Here is a 17,749-nt window from a genome sequence, read left to right on the forward strand (position 1 = left end):
AATTTGTTTTCATATCCATCATAAACTCTCGTTTTCATTAGTCACCAATTTGGGAGTCTGAACTTGTTCCATTTAAGAAGTCGTCCAAATAGTATTATCATTATTATTTATCTATAAAGTACGAACACTCGAATTAATTAAGTGTGTTTTGGGAAACTCTTAGGAAGAGTTTGCCACTCATTTGAGTTCCACAAAGCTCGAGGAATTAGTCTCTGCAGTTACCGCGGAAGATACTCAGTTTACACCAAAAAGACACCGATTGTCATAGACCAGACAAGCAGGTCTATAGCCCAAGACCTCAACATGTTATAATTTTATCAAGCCTATCAAAGCTATTGGTTTGTGACGAAATTTAAAAGCACAGAATATCAATGCACTGTATACTCTAGTGTCCACATTGCAGTTTTATTTTTATTTTTTTTGGCTTTCATCATCAGTTTAATTTGGTTCGGAGGTTAATTCTATCTATCATCAAGGGGTTTCAGCATCTCACAATCACAGTTGCGTACATTGCAGTTTTAACAATGGTTCACTTTAACGGTTGCTAGTAACTACGAATATACCACAGTGACTATATATAAGATATTTGGGCCCCAAACGGTTATGTTTAGCCCAACCCGTTATTTCCCGCCAAAAAGTGTAATACCCATTTTCAATTGTTAAAAAAAAAAAAAAACCGCGCCACACACACAATCGTCAAATTCGCGTTTCAATCTCAGTGACTCGATAATGGAAGAAATTACAGAGGTAGTTGAAGATTCTCAAATGGACTTAGATCATCATCGCCAACAAGATCAACAGAAGGAAGAGGAAGATCCTTTTCTCAATTTTGTCGATCAAGCAAAATTGAAGCTATTACTCCTGCAATTTTGCTCTCTGAACTCTCTCAGGTACATCATAGATGATATTGATGTAATTTCCTTCGTGCACGAACTAGAAATGCGTTAATTAGGGTTTTATAGTAGGTTACATTAATCTATTTTGGAGTTAGATTGATTGATTTAACAATTAGGGTTATTTTGATGTTACTGTGACTCGGTTTTTGAGTTTATTTGGGGTTTTGATAGTTGATTTTGTTTTTTGAAGGGATCGAGTGACCAACGTAGGGTTGCTGTACCGAAGAAGATACTTGAATTAATTAACATTCTCAAGAAAAATAATCGGAGGATAAAGTTTCCAAACACCGTTACCATTGATTCCATTTACGAGAAAAAGTTCATTGCCTTGAACAGTGTGATCTGGAAGCTGTTATTATTGATGCATATGTGTACTTCCAGGTTCATTGAGAAATGAGAAGCTATTGAATATTGACATTCACTCAGGTTTAGCAAAATAATTAAGCAGAAAAAGTAAAATCAGTTTAATGTTTATTTGACATTTCACCTGTGTAGAGATTCATGAAATTCCATAACCATTGTCATTGACAAAGCACCTATATGACCTACAAATGAAGCACAGTTCTGTCAAATTATATAAAATTTGACATCTGTTTTGTTATTTTACCCCATTTTCAGTGCAGTAGAAAGTGATTTGGTTTAGGATTAGTCGGTATAAACGATCTGGTTCTAAATTAGATTGTTCTGATCAAGGCCATCATGTAACTAATCCCAGTTGCTAGGATAGACTGATAGAGGCCATTGTGTAACTAATCCCATTTACTAGGATACGGCTTGGTTGTTGTCTCGCAGAAATAGGCTAGATTGCCAATAGTGGTCTATAGTTTGTATTTTTAAGTAAATGTTGTTATTATTATTATATTAGATTTTTTACATTGTCTGAAAATCATATGTTTGCTGACATTTTCAATAATTTAAGCACGATGATCTATATGAAGACTTAAACCTATAAATTTACTTAAGCTAAATTTCTGACCTATGCAATTGATTATCATGTCATTCATATACTTATTAAAATATTAGGTTATACCTTAATAAAATTATGTCATAAACAATTTAGGCTCATACTTTAAAAACTTGATTTTACCTACAAATTTTACCCCTAACAGACTTTTAAGTTGGATAATAGACCAAATGAAAGGCAAGTAACATACTAAACTTGAACTTTAAACTTTTTTGACAGGCAATATTTTTTGAAGCAAAACTTTGCTTGGCCCGGCCTATTCCTACATCTAACCTTTGTTGCTGTTTGCTGATAAACATTTTATTATACTTTTGTAGCGGTCAATGCTAATTATTGTATACTGCTTCTTTTTTCTGCAGGCACAAACATCCACATGCTTACATCAGGGGATTATTGGAGCTCTAATATCATAGATCTCTATCTACACCATAGGTAAGTGCAGTATGCATTGTTAAATCTCTCAAGGTCATTGTCAATTTGAAAAATTGACGATTAAAAGAATAAAATATTTTGTTCTTGCCAACTACACATGGCTTGTTTCTATTGCTGATGAAAATATGGAAACCTAGAAATACTTACAAGTTAAATTAAGTACTTCATTTTTTGAGTGCATTCTTTATTCGAAATATTTGGGAGACATTAAAATGAACATTAGTGGTGATTAGTGAAGTTTAAGTAGATTTGTCCCCTTCCCTCAAAAAAAAAAATGTAGATTTGTCTCCTTGGACTGTTACTTCTAATCCATTGATGATTGAATTTACATTTCTTGGTAATGCTTAATTTTTTTGTAAATATGTTATTTATGAGAAATATCCACTGACTTTGCCGGTAACTAATAATGCTTTATTTACCAATAAAACTGTATTTACAATAAATGCACGTTTTTTTTCAAAGTTCATAAAATACATGCATTGAATCATTCTTGTAGCATGTGATTTGAAATCAAAAGTTGCCATAGTCTTATTGGCAATTCCGTCCAAGATTAAATGTAATCATATTTTGTCCAGCAGGTTCTATGACTTGGCAGGCTTGCCAAGTGGAATTCTGAAGAAAGTTAGGGAGGTTTTCCTCACAGGTTGCTACCTCCAAACTACCACTGAAAGTTCTGGTCATCCGCGTCTTTTGCCAACAGAATATCTTGTGATTCTATTGGATGAGGTAACTATCAGTTTTTTATGTAGGATCATGGTCTTAAAATTTAAGCATTGCAGTTTCATATGCTAGTATTTTGGAACGGGAGTTTCTGACTTTCTGTTTATGAAGACTAACTTTGTACTGCATTTAGCTTCAGATCAATTTTTCATGAAGATAAACCTTTTGTTTTCATTAAAACTGTAGAATCAGGATGATGATGCAATGCTGCTAGGAGCTCAGTTTTGTCCAGATTCCTTCTCTTCAATTTCTCTGGACGGAGTAAACAAAGGGGATTCTTATTCACTTTATGCCAGGTAAATTACTTGCAATGGTATGTTGTATCTTCAACATTACTTTTGTTGTTCAGCATATTGTAAATTTACTGAGCACTGTGTTACTAAAAAAATTTCAGGCACTATTTTGTTGTTTTTAAAGATACCTAAGTCTAATCATGAGGTTTAAATCATTTACTAGTTTGTCAATGTTCCTCTGTATACACATTCATCCGTGACATGATCCATAACCTTGAATTGTGATACTTTCATTTAACAAGGAAGCATGCCCTCACGAGTTTCTTTTATTAATTACAGGATTGAAAACATTGAATCTGCGGAAATTTGAGGGAGGTTTGGGACCTCACAAAGAAAAGAAATTACTCTTGTTGATGGTGATGGTGATGGTGTCACATTAAAGTTTTTCTTGTGGGGTGAGCAGATTATCCTTGCCACTCTTTTCAGGTGAATTTTCACATTGTCAAACTTATGACGATGAGTAAATTATTTTCTTATATGTGAGTAACATTCACCATTTTGGGGGGTAGAGTAGGAAGCATGCTTGCCCTGGACAAACCATACGTTGCAAGCTCTGTAGAGTGTGATATTGAAACAAGTGAGGAATTTTGCCTTGAATATGGAAATGCAACACAATTATATTTGGTGCCTTATATTCAGCATGAAGAACAGGTGACTTAATATATTTATGTATGCAATTGACCATAGTAATTGTCATGCGGAGAGAAAATACTAAACAGTTCTGTTGATTTTAGGCGTGCGTAGAAATGACACCGAACCACCATCAAGGTTCTAGGCAATTGGGTTCGTATAATGCCACTCGGGGACTCAGGTTCTCTCAAGCGAGCTTGCCTTGTGATTCTCTGGGTACCATTGATTTCAGTAATTATCCTTTTCGGGTGAGTTTACCCTCTACCACTCCAAAAGAAAATAAAATGATAGATTTGTTTCTTATTTCTATTTTTTTGTGATCTCAGTAGATATCCCGCGTTTAAATTACTCCATTTCTGTTAGAAAGATATTTATTCTTGTTGGAAAACATGCAATAGTTGTTATGATCATGTCACTTTAACTTATGGTCTTTGTCTTTGCTTCTGAGTTCAAAGAAAACCTGTATGAACATAAGGACCCCTTTACTTCCAACATTTCTGGTTTTCATTTTCACTTCAAATAATAAACATTAGATACTATAGATCTAATTATCATTTTCAATTCAATCTGTATGAACATTGTTTTTATTGTTTCTGAAAATGCACTATTTCAAGCTTGTCTTTTATATCCTCTCCATCACAATTGTTACTATATGAGCCTTTTATCTCCTTGTTAGCTATTTAAAATGAACATAAATTTTAGAAAATGAAAGCTGAAAATATTTTCAGATAGTAAATGGGACTTAAGGTATACAAGCTGGATAGATTGCATGTAAATCTCCCAGTCTATATAATTTGTTGGAATAAATGCTCTTTGCAAATCGTACACCTAATTTGTCTGCATGTTTTCTTCTGACCTATGAATACCTCAGATTTGAAAATTTTACATAAACAGTACCAATCATATGGCTGTATACAATTTTACTACATATACTTTTCAAATTATCCTTTGTACACTCCTTAAAAATGTTAATTTAAAGTTCTTCTGGTTGATTAGTTAACCTCATTACATGTGCGAAGTTTTGCAGTCATTTGTGGCCGACCTACGTGACAAGATGACTGGCATCAGCCTCTATGGTGTTGTTACAGAAATTGTCAAAGGATATAATAACCAAGAAACTGTTTTTTCTTTAAGAATTGCTGATGCTAGCAGAGAAATCAGGGCAAAGCTTCATTTTACCAGAGTTTGGTAATGATTTCAAGCATCACTTGTAATAACTTCTAGATGTGCTTAAGTACTGGGTACATGAATGCATCCCTAATGTCTTTCCAAATATTCATCTTTTAGTATGCTCCCATTCTTATGATTATATAACATGTCTCAGGTCATTGGGAAGAGGGAGTCTCGGTCACACAGTATTTATATCTGGTTTGAAATACACCTCTTCCAAACGTCAAAAATGGTGAGCACAATCTTGGTCTGATGCACATAACCAGCAATCACCAAAGGAAAAAGATAATTGTTAAAAGTTACAGTGTGAAATTGAGTTGATGATTTAATACTATATTTTTTATCCTTCAAAATTTTGTTTAGTACCCCTTTGCTGATCATGTTCTGGTGTCTGCTCAATCTGTTTTCTCTGACTTTATAGTTTAATGTGTTTTTGTAGTCTGTTTACGGTATCCACATGATTTACAATGTTGTTCGATGTTTGACTCGACAGTCTGGAATTATCATGGTTTGAGAATGGTATCGGGGCTTCTTTCATCAATCTCAGTTGTTTAGCAGCATTGATCAACTCATCTTGCCTTTAGAAATTATTCAAACTCTGATATTTCTAACCAGACTAGCTATGCCTAAGAGTTACATTTTTGTATTACTTGAATATCTAATTGTCTTTTTTGTGTTTCAATTATTACTATGTTTCATGCTTAAAAAGGTTTTATGAAATTAAAATCTTACTACACTATGACTTATTTGATAAACTACCGCAAGTCGCAACTCTGATATTTTGTTTATTGCTTTTCCTTTTACTTTATAGCCATTTATTTATTACTGTCGTTTATCTACGAATTATGATAATTTTTCTTGATTGATATTGTTGCAGGTTTGCCGAGTCTGGCTTGTTCAGAACGAATATTATTACGTGAATACAAGATTCTTGCATTCTCTCTGCGGTCACTTCGTCGACAAGAAACACAGTGGTTTTGTTGAATGCAGTTTCTGTCATTTAGTTTCTGATGTACGCACTTACCTTCCAATACAATGTATGTGGGTGAGCTCTATTGATGGTCAGCCATTTTTGTCTGGGAAAATTTTGAGTAAAATGATCTCCAAAAGGTTGAAAATACATTCGAGTTTCACTACTAAGATTTTGTTGTACAAATGTTTATGTCACCACTTCTAGAGCTTTGGGCCTATATACACTCAAAATCTTAGTAATAGATAACAGCTTTTAAAGAGAAGCATATAAATTTATGCTAATGCTACGGTGGACCACCTTCACAAGTGGTCCACCGTGGACAAGTGATCTACCGAATATGAATTTTACGAAATTCATTGTTGGATTGAAAGTTTATATCGTGTAGATCATCCATAAAATTTTTAAAATTTTTTGAAAATCATTTGATATGTTATTGAGACCCATCAAGATTTACGTTATTTAATAAACCGTTAATCTTGATGTGTCTCAATAACATATCAAATGATTTTCAATTTAAATTTTTCTATGGTTGATCTATATAATATAAACTTTCAATCCAACTGTGGATTTTAATTAACATTATCAGAAGCAAGTATTACCAATAAAACTTCATTGATATTTTTACCTGATGTTATTAGACACAACCAATGAAATAAAGAAATTTAAAGAAGTAATTGATGTCGACTCATTCAACATCATTTAGTCGGAGAGAGTGGTGTAATTGTTGCCATAAAAAAGATGTAAAGAGAGATAAATGAAACAATAGTTTGTAAAATCAATTATCAAGATGAATATGTTTTTCTCAATTCAAAGCGGAAAAATAAGTTGAAAATCTCGAGTTTGAAGTCTGATGCTATGTATTACAATATCTCAATCAATTGAATTATGCTAGCAAAAACTTATCCATAAAAATTCTATAAATAATTGACAAAAAATTATATTCATTTTCAGTTTTTTTTTTACAATAAAGTGTTTGTAGCATTTCATTTATAATAAGGTGTTGAATACATGTTGGAATATCGATAAAAACTAAAAAGATAGACACTGGCTAAGAATGGGCCGCTTTTGCTAAGGCATGAGCAACCTCACTAACTTGTCTCCTAACAAACTCAACATGAGAGTTTCTAAAAAATGAAGAAAACAATTGTCTACACTCAATAACAATAGCACCAAACTCAGAGACATTGTTATTATTTTGGTGGAATTGATCCACCACATTTTTTTAGTCAAGTTCAAAATCAATGTTCTCAATTTGAAGATCATTCACCCATCTTAGTGCAATTCAACCGAATATAATGGTGAGAACCACTCAGTTTTTGCTAGCACAAAATTACCCTCGGCGTCTCTAATGCCCATTCCAATTCCTACTCGATTTTGAGTGGAAGAAAATAATGCATCAATGTTGCACATAAACCTTCCTACACTAGGCTTTGACCACACCAACTGGTTCTCCAAAACATTTGCATTACGTGACCTGTTATTACGCACTTGTACCATATTCCAATCTTCCAATACATGACATGCTCGATCACAAATTTGGTTTGGAGTTTCAACACTATACTCCCATACCTTTTTATTTCTATTAATCCAGATACTCCACATCAAGGTAGCAAACATAGAAGCTTGTTGAATATTGGCATTATGCAAAACATCAAAACAAACAGTAGCCGTGCTCTGTTGTCTATTAATTGCAGCACATATAATTTGCCACAATCCACACCTTTGCCCACTGAAAGAGTATATGAAAACTGTTTTCATCGGCATTGAGGCAAATAGCACAAAAATCTGGACAGTTAACTCCTCGTTCCTGCAGTCTTTTCCTCGTCGGAAGGCAGTTCCGACATACTCGCCACACCAGATTTTTTATCTTTGGCGGTGCTTTAATACGCCAAATTAAATTTCAACTCCCTGCTGCTCTAAACGATGAGGTATCAATAAATTCAGTTATACAAAATCGATAAGCACTACGTACCGAATAAACTCCATTTTTCTCCGCTTTCCAAATTCTTCGATCCTCACAAACCGAAGTAAACAATGAAGTGTTTAGAATCATTTTAGCAATATGATCCTGAAACAAATTATGAATGAGAGGTATGTTCTCATGTAGCAGATTGGACACTGGCATATGAGACAAAAGCATAGCATCATTCGTAACTTGAGGAATTTGAGTTCCATCCCCTAGCCAATTTTCAGCACAAATAGGAATTGATGAACCGTCCCCGATACACCACCGACTGCCTTCTCGGATTAACGCCTTTGTGCTCCAAATACTTCTCCAAATATAGCTTGGATTATGCCCGATATTTGTTCCAAGAAAATCACTCCGAGGAAAATATCTAGCTTTGAACAAATGGGATATCAAATTGTTTGGACTTGTAAGAAGTCCCCGGCCTTGTTTTCCGAGCATTGCTAAATTAAAAGCATGAATGCTTTTAAAACCCATACCACCATCATGTTTATGTATTGAAAGTCGGTCCCAAGAAAGCTAATGAATACCTCTTGTTCCATTGCCACTATGACCCCACCAAAAAGAATTCAACATTTTTTCTATCCCGTCCCCTAAAGTGCGAGGAAGAAGAAAGATACTCATGATATAAGAAGGAATAGATTGAAATACCGCTTTGATGAGAACCTCACGACCATAAACACTTGCTGCTCCAAGTATTAATTTTCTTCCACACTCTATCTTTGACAAGTTGAAGGTAGATTTTTTGCTTCTACGGTTCTACCAACCATAGAAGGCAATCCCAAATACTTGCCGGTTCCAAGGACTATTTGCACTCCTAACTTATCAACAATAGCATTTTTAACAGCATCAGCCACATTTCTACTACAAAAAATTTCTGATTTATGCAGATTAATCACTTGACCTGAAGCCGCTTCATACACGGAGAGAATATTCTTCATGACTGTAGCTTCCTCTATAGTGGCCTGAAAAAAAGAAAACAGTCGTCTGCAAGTAATAAATGAGAAATAATTGGTGCATTTCTACAAATTTTCTATAAATAATTGACAAAAAATTATATTCATTTTCAGATTTTTTGTTATTACTTATTAATATATTTTATTTATTTTGATCATAATTACAAAAAAAAAAAAAAAAAAGAGAGAGAAACAAAAAGAAAAATTACAATGACTAACCTATAAATATATTTTTTAGATAAAAAAACCCAAAGTGATGGGATTGAGAAAAATAGAAGAATTTTAACGATTAAAACCCTAAAACAAGAAACTCATCGGTTCCATGAAATCAAAAAAGATAAAATGCATATGCTGCTTCATTCACTGCCCTTTTATATATCAGAAGAAACAAGTTGGAGAAGTCACACACAACTCGCCGGAAAACAAAAAATTGGCCTCGCCGGAAAACACCGTCCGAGTTTATCGTCGTAAGGCGAAAGTCCTCCAGAAACAGTGACAATGTCCAGGTTTTCCCCTTTCTCTTTCTCTTCGAATTTTCCATTCCCCTCGCAGCACGCGAGAATGTGATTCCACCGCGATTCACTTTTGTATTCTTGAATTTTTTTTGTCTTCTTTCATATATAACCTAATTTTCTGTAACATAATAGAAATTTTCAGTAATGGAAAAATCTTTTGGTTGTTATAGGCTTGCAATTGATTCCATTATGACGAGAAAAAGAAGTAATGTGTCACGAAAACCTAGGGCAAATACTGATGCAATATTTCAGAATTACTTTGGATTGTTACCACATGCTGAGAAAGAGAATGTGAGAGATGCAGTAGTTGTTTCTGATGGATTAGGAACTACTAACAAGCTCAAGAAGCTAAAGCTTAAGTTTGGGGGTGTTACTCATACTATTCATACCAAGTCTAAGTCTGGAAATTCCGATGCTCGTAACCCTAAGGTAATATGTCACTTGGTTGATGTTTGAATTGTTTCCATCAAATGTATTTTTGTTATGCTTTTAGATTAATTGAATAGTTTTGCAAAATGAAATTACGAATCTTCAATTTTCCGTAGCTGAAATCAGTTTTTGCTAAAGCAGCTTCTGGTGTCATTTTTTATAACTTCAATGAATTATGCTAGCAACACACTCTCTAATTGGTTGAAATTCGAACCGGACTTGCTAAATTTAGCGTGGGGGCCATTTGAATTTTAAACGGTTAGAGAGTGTGTGCTGAAAAGAGTATACTCGTTAGAGAGTGTGTTGATGCTTGATAGCACTTTCACTCCATATATGCTGATGCAACTATGTTTCCTTCTGATAAATTGTTATTAACCTCTAAAGTTTCTTATCTATTACTTATTAATGCATGCAGGACAATGCAGATAATAACGATGTCCGTTCTTTTGATAAGAGAGAGGTTGGGGACAAATTGGGTAAGCTCCCAAGAACTGAATCTTCTTTTGCATCTGAGAGTCATTCACATAAAAGAAAGGCAACTGGACAGCATTCCCGTAAGAGTAAGCGGGCCAATGAGAGGCGTGCCTTGGGTGTGGGATTTAGTGATGAAGAGGATGAAGATGCAGAACTTCATTTTCTTGAAAAAATCAGTTCATCAAAAAGAGCAATTAGTCGCCATAACAATAATCAAGGAGGCTTAGCAATGCGTGGCATTGGTGAGGATCAGGACTATGTGGAAGAAGACCGAACATCAAGTGACGAGTCAATATTAGAGGGGAAGAAGTCAAAGAGCGAATCTGTTAATTTACTTGTACCAAGAAAGCAATCCACACGCAACAATCGTAATGGTTCACTTGATTCTTTCAAAGACGTGTTATCTGGTCCAGTTGCAAGCTTTATTGACATCCCAGGTAGTTTGCTTTCCACATTATCTTAAAGTGAGATATTTATTTATTTGATGGTATTTTAGTCGCTTTATCATTTTAAGTCTTATTTAGAGTATCAAGACAAGAGATATAGCAAGAAGCCTTAAAAGCACGCTGGTTTTGCCCGAGCATAAGGGAAATAGAGTATACAAAATTCGAGATTAGCTAAGGACAAAAAATTCTAACTGAGAGGAGAAAATATAGAAACATGCAATATTACAAGTCTTGTGTTTTAATTTTAAGTACACCTTGATACATAGTGTGATATCGATAGAAACAAATTCTCATGTCAACACAATATTTGTGTCCGTGTTGTGTCTTGTGTCGTGTCCGTGCTTCATAGTGTGATATCGATAGAAAATATCTTAAGAGTTAAGGAGTTGAGTGGTAAGGAGGTTGAAGCCTTGAAGGTTTTATCTCTACCCACAACATAACATTAACATGCTAACTTTTTGTCATTCCAAATAAAAAATAAAGGATACTTCTAAAGCTTAAATGAAAATTTTATCGCATAGCTATACTACCCACAATGTTGTATGGAATTGAATGTTGGATGGTAAAAAAACCAACAAGAAAGTAAATTTAGTTTCACAAGATGAGAATGTTGCAATGAACAAGTGGTTACAGTTATGCAAGAGAAGATATGATTAAAAATATAGTCATTAGAGAGAAAATTGGTGTACCACCTAATAGTAGTGAAGATGGCAGAATCTTGTCTTAGGTGGACTGGGCAAGCTATGAGGACCTATTGAAACACACGCTGATGAGGAGAGTAGATCAGGTGGAGGATATTCCCATATAGTTAGAGACAGAGAGAGATTGAGAAAAAACTATAGGTCGAGCCATTGGAAGAGATTTAGAGGTAAATGGTTTCTTGTTGGACCAAATACATGTTGGGGATTTTGAAGGATTGACTGATCCTACCAACTATACCTTATATAAATAGCCTATACGGAACTCACCTGTAGGTGAAAGACTTGTTGCAATTATAACATTGACTGCTATTATTTTGATTTAGTAGATAAACAATACTAATAGATTGTATCTTGTGTTGTGTATATTACTTTTAAATGGCATCTAAAATTTCGAAATTAATAATGGAAACAAAAAACTTTAAGAGATGAGGTTTTACAGAGTAATTATTTTTAAGACAATCAGAATTACCTTATAGATTTCACAATTAAAGTTAGGACTTGTCTATGGATATGAATTACCTTTTGAAGAATGTAATCTGAAGTATTTTCCATGACCTTGTTTGGTAGCTCATCATGAGGTGTTGATTCGTAATTTTTATTAAATAATCTATTGTCTTAAATCTTAAATGATATTGTATACGTATCTCTAGGAATATTTGTTGAATTATATTTTAAATTTTTGTTGATAATAAGATAAAAAGGGCAAATTATCAGAGGAGCAGCTAATCAAGAAAGCTGAGGCTGCAAAAAGACGGAAAATTCAATCGGAGAAGGCAGCTAAGGAGGCTGAGGTTTGCATTGCCTCCTTTGATCATCTTAAATCTTCGAATTAAGATTGTAGTATGGCATTGAGATGCAATGCAACATATAAGTTCTAGACAATTATGTTAACAAATGAGTTCTCACATTTTGTTCATGTAGGAGGCGGCCATTAAGAAGATACTCGGTCAAGATTCTGCTAAGAAGAAGAAAGAGGAAAAGATGAATAAGCGCAGGGATGAAATGGCCAAGGTCTTGATAGAATCGATGACTTACCTTCTTTGTCTTAGTATACTGTTTCAAGTTCTAAGTTCTAACATGTTGGTTGTGCAGGAAAAATGTAGCAAACCCTTCAATCTAGCATTGAACACTGTTCGATGGACTATGGGTCCCAATGGAACCGTAGTAACTTTTTCAGAAGATATTGGTCTACCAAGTATCTTCCAAACAATACCTAACAGGTACAGCTTGCTTTTCCACTTAATCTCACACTATAGGGAATTTTAATCTTCTAATCATCTTGTTATCCGATTTTCTTTCTTAGCATTTTTAATATTTGTTATGTTTTGGAAACTTCATTTGTGTAATGATTATGTTATGATCAATTGTTTCAGTTATCCTCCCCCAAGAGAAAGGTGTGCAGGTCCAAACTGCACTAATGCTTACAAGTATCGGGATTCCAAGTCAAAGCTTCCCCTTTGCAGTCTTGGTTGTTACAAAGCAATTCATGAAAAAATCTCACCTGTGCTTGCATGTTAGGCCTTGTGAATAGTAGAAAACACGGGCTAAATGGTGGAGCCAACATTTGAAAATACGTAGTTAGATTTGATGTTTGCAGGAACTGTTGGTCTGGGGAATATATTATGCAGTAACTGTTTGGTCAGGGGGTTATATTATGCAGTAATATATGAGAAATGATTATCCTAATGGACCTATTTGTCTCAATTCTGTCTTGAGAAATCTTCTGTCATGAAATCTTCTATTATTACCAACTGTTTGGGATTATTTTCCAAAACCGTGTATTACAAAGATTCACAGTTTCACACTCTATTGAGTGTGGATTCTTATAATACACGACTGAAGAGTTTTTTAAGATAGAAAATTTAAAATATTTTTTAAAAAAGATAAAAAGTAGTAGTAGGGAAATAATCAAATATTTATACTACAATTGAAGAGAAAAAAATGTTAATACTATGAAATATTTTTTGTACGCATAATTTGAGAATACGAGACTTTTATAGATAAATTTGAATTATAAGCAAATAAATATATTTGAGGAAAAAATATTTTAACTCAATTTTTATAGAAAAATAAAATTTGGATTCTATTTTGAGGACCTTAACCTTATCACTTATATTAATTAATTCATCAAAACAAGAAGAATATCCACTCCAATTTATATTTCTAATGTCTCATTAAGATTTCAAATTAATGAACCAATCGTTAGCTGGTTTAGTGGTGATTGGCGTTGAACTTGGTATGGAGGATTGCAGTTCGGTCCTCCGCAACTACGATTGGGAGGGGACTGAAACCACTTGATGCCAAAACTGACTCCCGAACCAGATTCAACCGGTGGTGAAAGAAAAAAAAGTCAAATTAATGAATTTCACATGTATTAAAAATAATTTTTCCTTGTGTCTCATCAGCTTAATTCGGTTGGTAGGAACATCGTATACATTATGCAACAACTATGATTTGAACCCTGGATACTCCATTAATTTACTTTGAAGGTGCAATTTCTAGTTACTAGACTACTAGACAAAAAAAAATAGTTTTTTTTCTTTTTAATGAGATGTATTAAAAACGGTTGCTATTATCATTTTGTTTCACTTAGTTATTATCGTAACTAAAGTTAAAAAAAACGTATAACAGTTAATTATTATCATAACAAAACTTTTCATATCTTGGGTTAAGATTCTAGTGGTTTTGAGGTGGTTCAGGTTCACATTGAAAGTATTGGAAAAAAATTTCTTTTTAATATTGAAGAGTCATATATTTGAGTTGCAGAGATGTTAGAAAAATATAACTTGCAGACTTGACTGGTTTTATAGTATGTATGTGATGCGAAAAAAGACATCATAAACTTTCTAGACAATATAGTATGTTCGATTTGTCATTGACATTGGTCAATATATAATTACACGACATAAATACAATAACAGGGCCATCAAATATCAGTTGAGTTTATGAGTGCAAGATATTCCTAACGACAACATGGGTCTAATAAGAATCTTGATTTTGGAGCTCACATGAACAATGAATACACCTAAGATCCATCCATGAAAACTGCTCCATGTTCTGTAGATTTAATGAATTTCTTCAGCAAAAGAACCATAATTGCAATAGCAAGTCCAATAGCTGCCAGAGTGAACAATCGGTCATCAGGTTTTTGAACCCTTATCCCTGGTTTCAGATTTTGAACCCTTGTATCTGACGTTCGGGGCAACTGATTGGTTGAGACGCCAGATGGAATCTCATTTGATGCTTCAACTCCTGCTGGGTTAGGATTAACATTGGCAGGGACTTGTTCTTCAACAATTCTGTCACCTGCTTGATCTGGAATCCCTTCTCCTGCAGGTAGAGCCTCAGTATTTTCCAAAGTAACTTGGGTCTCAGCCTCCTCCTTTTTGGGTTCTTCAGAAGCCTGTGAAGGGCTTGGTCCCTCAACTGGGATTGGCTTGCTTAGCATATACTCATGTATCTTGCATGACAAAGTGCAATCAGTACAAGATATTATAAAACAATGCTCCAGGGGAAAACAAAAAGCAACACTTAACCTGGTACAATCAACCTGAGGAATTATAATTATAACATTTACCTCATCAATCAGTTTTTGACGTTCAGGAGTCCCAAATTTTGGAGATGCTTCACGGGATTTAATGGCCAAGGCTCGCCTATCTTCTTGCTTGTAGTCTAATGAACCCAATGCACCATTTGGGTTGGTGGGCATGAATGCAATAAGGGCAACTAGAGCAGTCCGTACTGTCGAAAGAAATTTACACCAGCTAATTAGTGAGATAGAATATTCTTCCATTGAAGTATGAATTTTCAATGGTTATAATAAATATTACCAAGACATTAGTTGAGCTTATGACAACAAGTTATATTGAGCTTATGACAATGTAGTAAGTACTTGGGCAGGCATTTGAAAAAACTTAAGAAAATAGCTTATGAAATACCTAACTCATGAACTCATTTTCATAAGCTCAATATAACTTACTGTCATAAAATGCGTTCAGCTTATGCAGATTTTATCCTCAATTTTCTTTGATTGTAGAAGTATACAAAAGGTCTTGTACAATAAGTGTTTTACAATTTATATGAGCTGTATATCCAAAAGCTCCCTGAGTCACAAGATACATTTAGTTTGCGGGGAAAAAGTACCGTGTAAATTAAGAAAACAAGACAGATGCATCCATTCCCATTTGACTGCTATGACTATACTCAAGCGTGACTACTTAATTTGTCAAGTATTTTCTAGTCAGATATATTCTCACTTCAAATAACGAAAATCTATCTGACATGTTATAAAGGAAAATTACCTTTTTACTTATAGACCGGCTAGCTCTACGTAACAAAAAAACAAGATTCATAGAAAGCTAGATAGGTCGGACTCAGTCAAATATTTGAGTCAGTCTACTAAATGTAAAACAACAAAATCATAAAGAAAATCATATACCAAACCAAACATCATCATCTTACTATACAAACTACTCATATGCATTGAATGAATCATGTGTGGAAATAATTACTCACCGCTCCACGATGGTTGCCAGTGCTCAGGGTGATGATTTGATATGCTCAAACAAATCTTAGTTTGAGTCTCAAAACGACCATTAGGCTGAAAACATAACAATTAAATACATAATAAGCATATAAAAATTGAGCTTTAATTAACAATTTAAACACAAATTAAGACAATTTATGAGTAAGATAATAACATCAAAACCTATATAATTAATCTAGAGAGTAAAATCTTACTGTTAACAACATAAATGAAGGAGGTTTGAATGGATATTCAGCTGGTAACTGTATCCTTCCATGATAAATGCCACCTTCAAATTCAGTTTCACGAGCTCCCCTAATCGCAAATTGCCATTCAAATATATTCTCCTGAAACCAAACACGATTCAAATTTCAATAATTGATCCTCAAAGTAGCAAAAATTGATTCAAAATCGAAAACCCTAAGATGAAAAAATTGGCGAGGGGTAAAAATGGAAAAGAAGAAAAAAAAATGACCTCGAGAGGAAGGCTCATGAAATCATCGGAAGGATTGGATTGCATCTCTTTGACCTCTTGGAGAATCCGCTTAACGGCGGGATTCTTCATGTTGTACTTGTTCGCCATCGTTGATGAAAAGATTTTCGCGGCAAATTTGACGGAATCGGTTGAATTGAGGTGAATGAAACGGTGATCGGAAAAAGGGATTATAGAAAATGCATTGTTGTGTTGAAATGAATTTTGGATCCAAAATTATATACTAGACGAAGAAGAAGAAATGTTAGGCTGTTTGCGTCGCCGACAATGGCCACGTCACGATAAGTGTGTTTGCTTATGTGTCGTTTTGTTATTGGATATGGTGGAGCTGATGTGTTTATTATGGTCTTGTTGATTTGGTAAATTCCAAAGTCAAAAATTCAATAAAATTATCGAAAATTTTAATTTTGTTAAATATGTTTTTTTTTAGCTGTGGTTAAATATATTTTTAATTCCGATAAATATATCAAATTATATTTTTAATTTTTTAAATATTGTCTTTGAACTTTGATCCCTTTAGTTTTTAATTTTAGTTCGTTCTTTTTATCAAATGTTCGTGTATCATATTTTAAATAAAGTTTTCTGAAAACATATCATTACAAGATCTTAACGAATAGTCAGATTATTTAATTATATAGATAAATTAATAAAAATTAAAAACCAAATACTTAATTTATTAAATTAATTGTATTTTAAGGTATTAATAATGATATATTCTCAAAAAAAAACATCATTTAGAATATGATATATGAACTTTTGAAGAAAAAAATATGTAATAAAATTGAAAATAAAAAATTTAGAGGAACTAAAGTTCGAAGAAAATTTTTATAGAGACTAAATATAAAATTTGATATTTTTAGAGGGACAAAAAAAAACATCATTGCTGCTATACTATTGGATAACGTATGTATTCTAAGGTTCCGTTTGGTGCGCAGGATAGCATAATGACATGATAGGATATAAAACAGGATAAGGATAGGATAGGATAACAGCAGGATAATAGTTATACTCAGTTATCATATCCTATGTTTGGTGCACACAGGATAACAAACATGATAACTATTATATTTTGTTTTTAATACATATTTGCTCATAATATATGATAATATATATATAACATTTAATTGACAAAATTACTCTTGTAAAACAATTGTTATTTTTTAAAA

The 17,749-nt window shown here is 33.5% G+C and overlaps 3 protein-coding genes and 1 long non-coding RNA gene across 4 annotated transcripts; 3 read left to right on the plus strand and 1 right to left on the minus strand.

Annotated features, from left to right (window-relative positions):
- The first annotated feature begins 677 nt into the window (after window positions 1-677).
- On the plus strand, window positions 678-2,287 carry LOC123924002. Its single transcript, XR_006814556.1, has 3 exons — window positions 678-890; window positions 1,087-1,322; window positions 2,220-2,287. It is a non-coding gene; the product is annotated as an uncharacterized LOC123924002 (long non-coding RNA).
- A 320-nt stretch (window positions 2,288-2,607) lies between these two features.
- On the plus strand, window positions 2,608-6,025 carry LOC123922246. Its single transcript, XM_045974980.1, is given in 9 exon segments — window positions 2,608-2,629; window positions 2,789-3,018; window positions 3,199-3,308; window positions 3,585-3,731; window positions 3,815-3,956; window positions 4,040-4,183; window positions 4,963-5,123; window positions 5,260-5,337; window positions 5,983-6,025. Coding segments are annotated over 9 exon segments (1,077 nt in total).
- A 3,225-nt stretch (window positions 6,026-9,250) lies between these two features.
- On the plus strand, window positions 9,251-13,251 carry LOC123881389. Its single transcript, XM_045930068.1, has 7 exons — window positions 9,251-9,506; window positions 9,686-9,944; window positions 10,360-10,855; window positions 12,259-12,356; window positions 12,487-12,576; window positions 12,658-12,785; window positions 12,939-13,251. The coding sequence occupies exons 1-7, from the start codon at window positions 9,499-9,501 to the stop codon at window positions 13,081-13,083; spliced, it is 1,224 nt and encodes a 407-aa protein (XP_045786024.1). The 5' UTR covers window positions 9,251-9,498; the 3' UTR covers window positions 13,084-13,251.
- A 1,096-nt stretch (window positions 13,252-14,347) lies between these two features.
- LOC123923222 (ubiquitin-conjugating enzyme E2 32) lies at window positions 14,348-16,833 on the minus strand. Its single transcript, XM_045975907.1, has 5 exons — window positions 16,566-16,833; window positions 16,306-16,437; window positions 16,081-16,165; window positions 15,143-15,306; window positions 14,348-15,025 (listed from the first exon to the last, which is right to left on the minus strand). Exons 1-5 carry the CDS (start codon window positions 16,671-16,673, stop codon window positions 14,591-14,593), a joined length of 924 nt encoding a protein of 307 aa, XP_045831863.1. The 5' UTR covers window positions 16,674-16,833; the 3' UTR covers window positions 14,348-14,590.
- Between the last annotated feature and the right edge of the window lie 916 nt (window positions 16,834-17,749).

Source organism: Trifolium pratense, linkage group LG4 (assembly GCF_020283565.1).
Source record: "Trifolium pratense cultivar HEN17-A07 linkage group LG4, ARS_RC_1.1, whole genome shotgun sequence".
NCBI classification, from domain to species: Eukaryota; Viridiplantae; Streptophyta; class Magnoliopsida; order Fabales; family Fabaceae; genus Trifolium; species Trifolium pratense.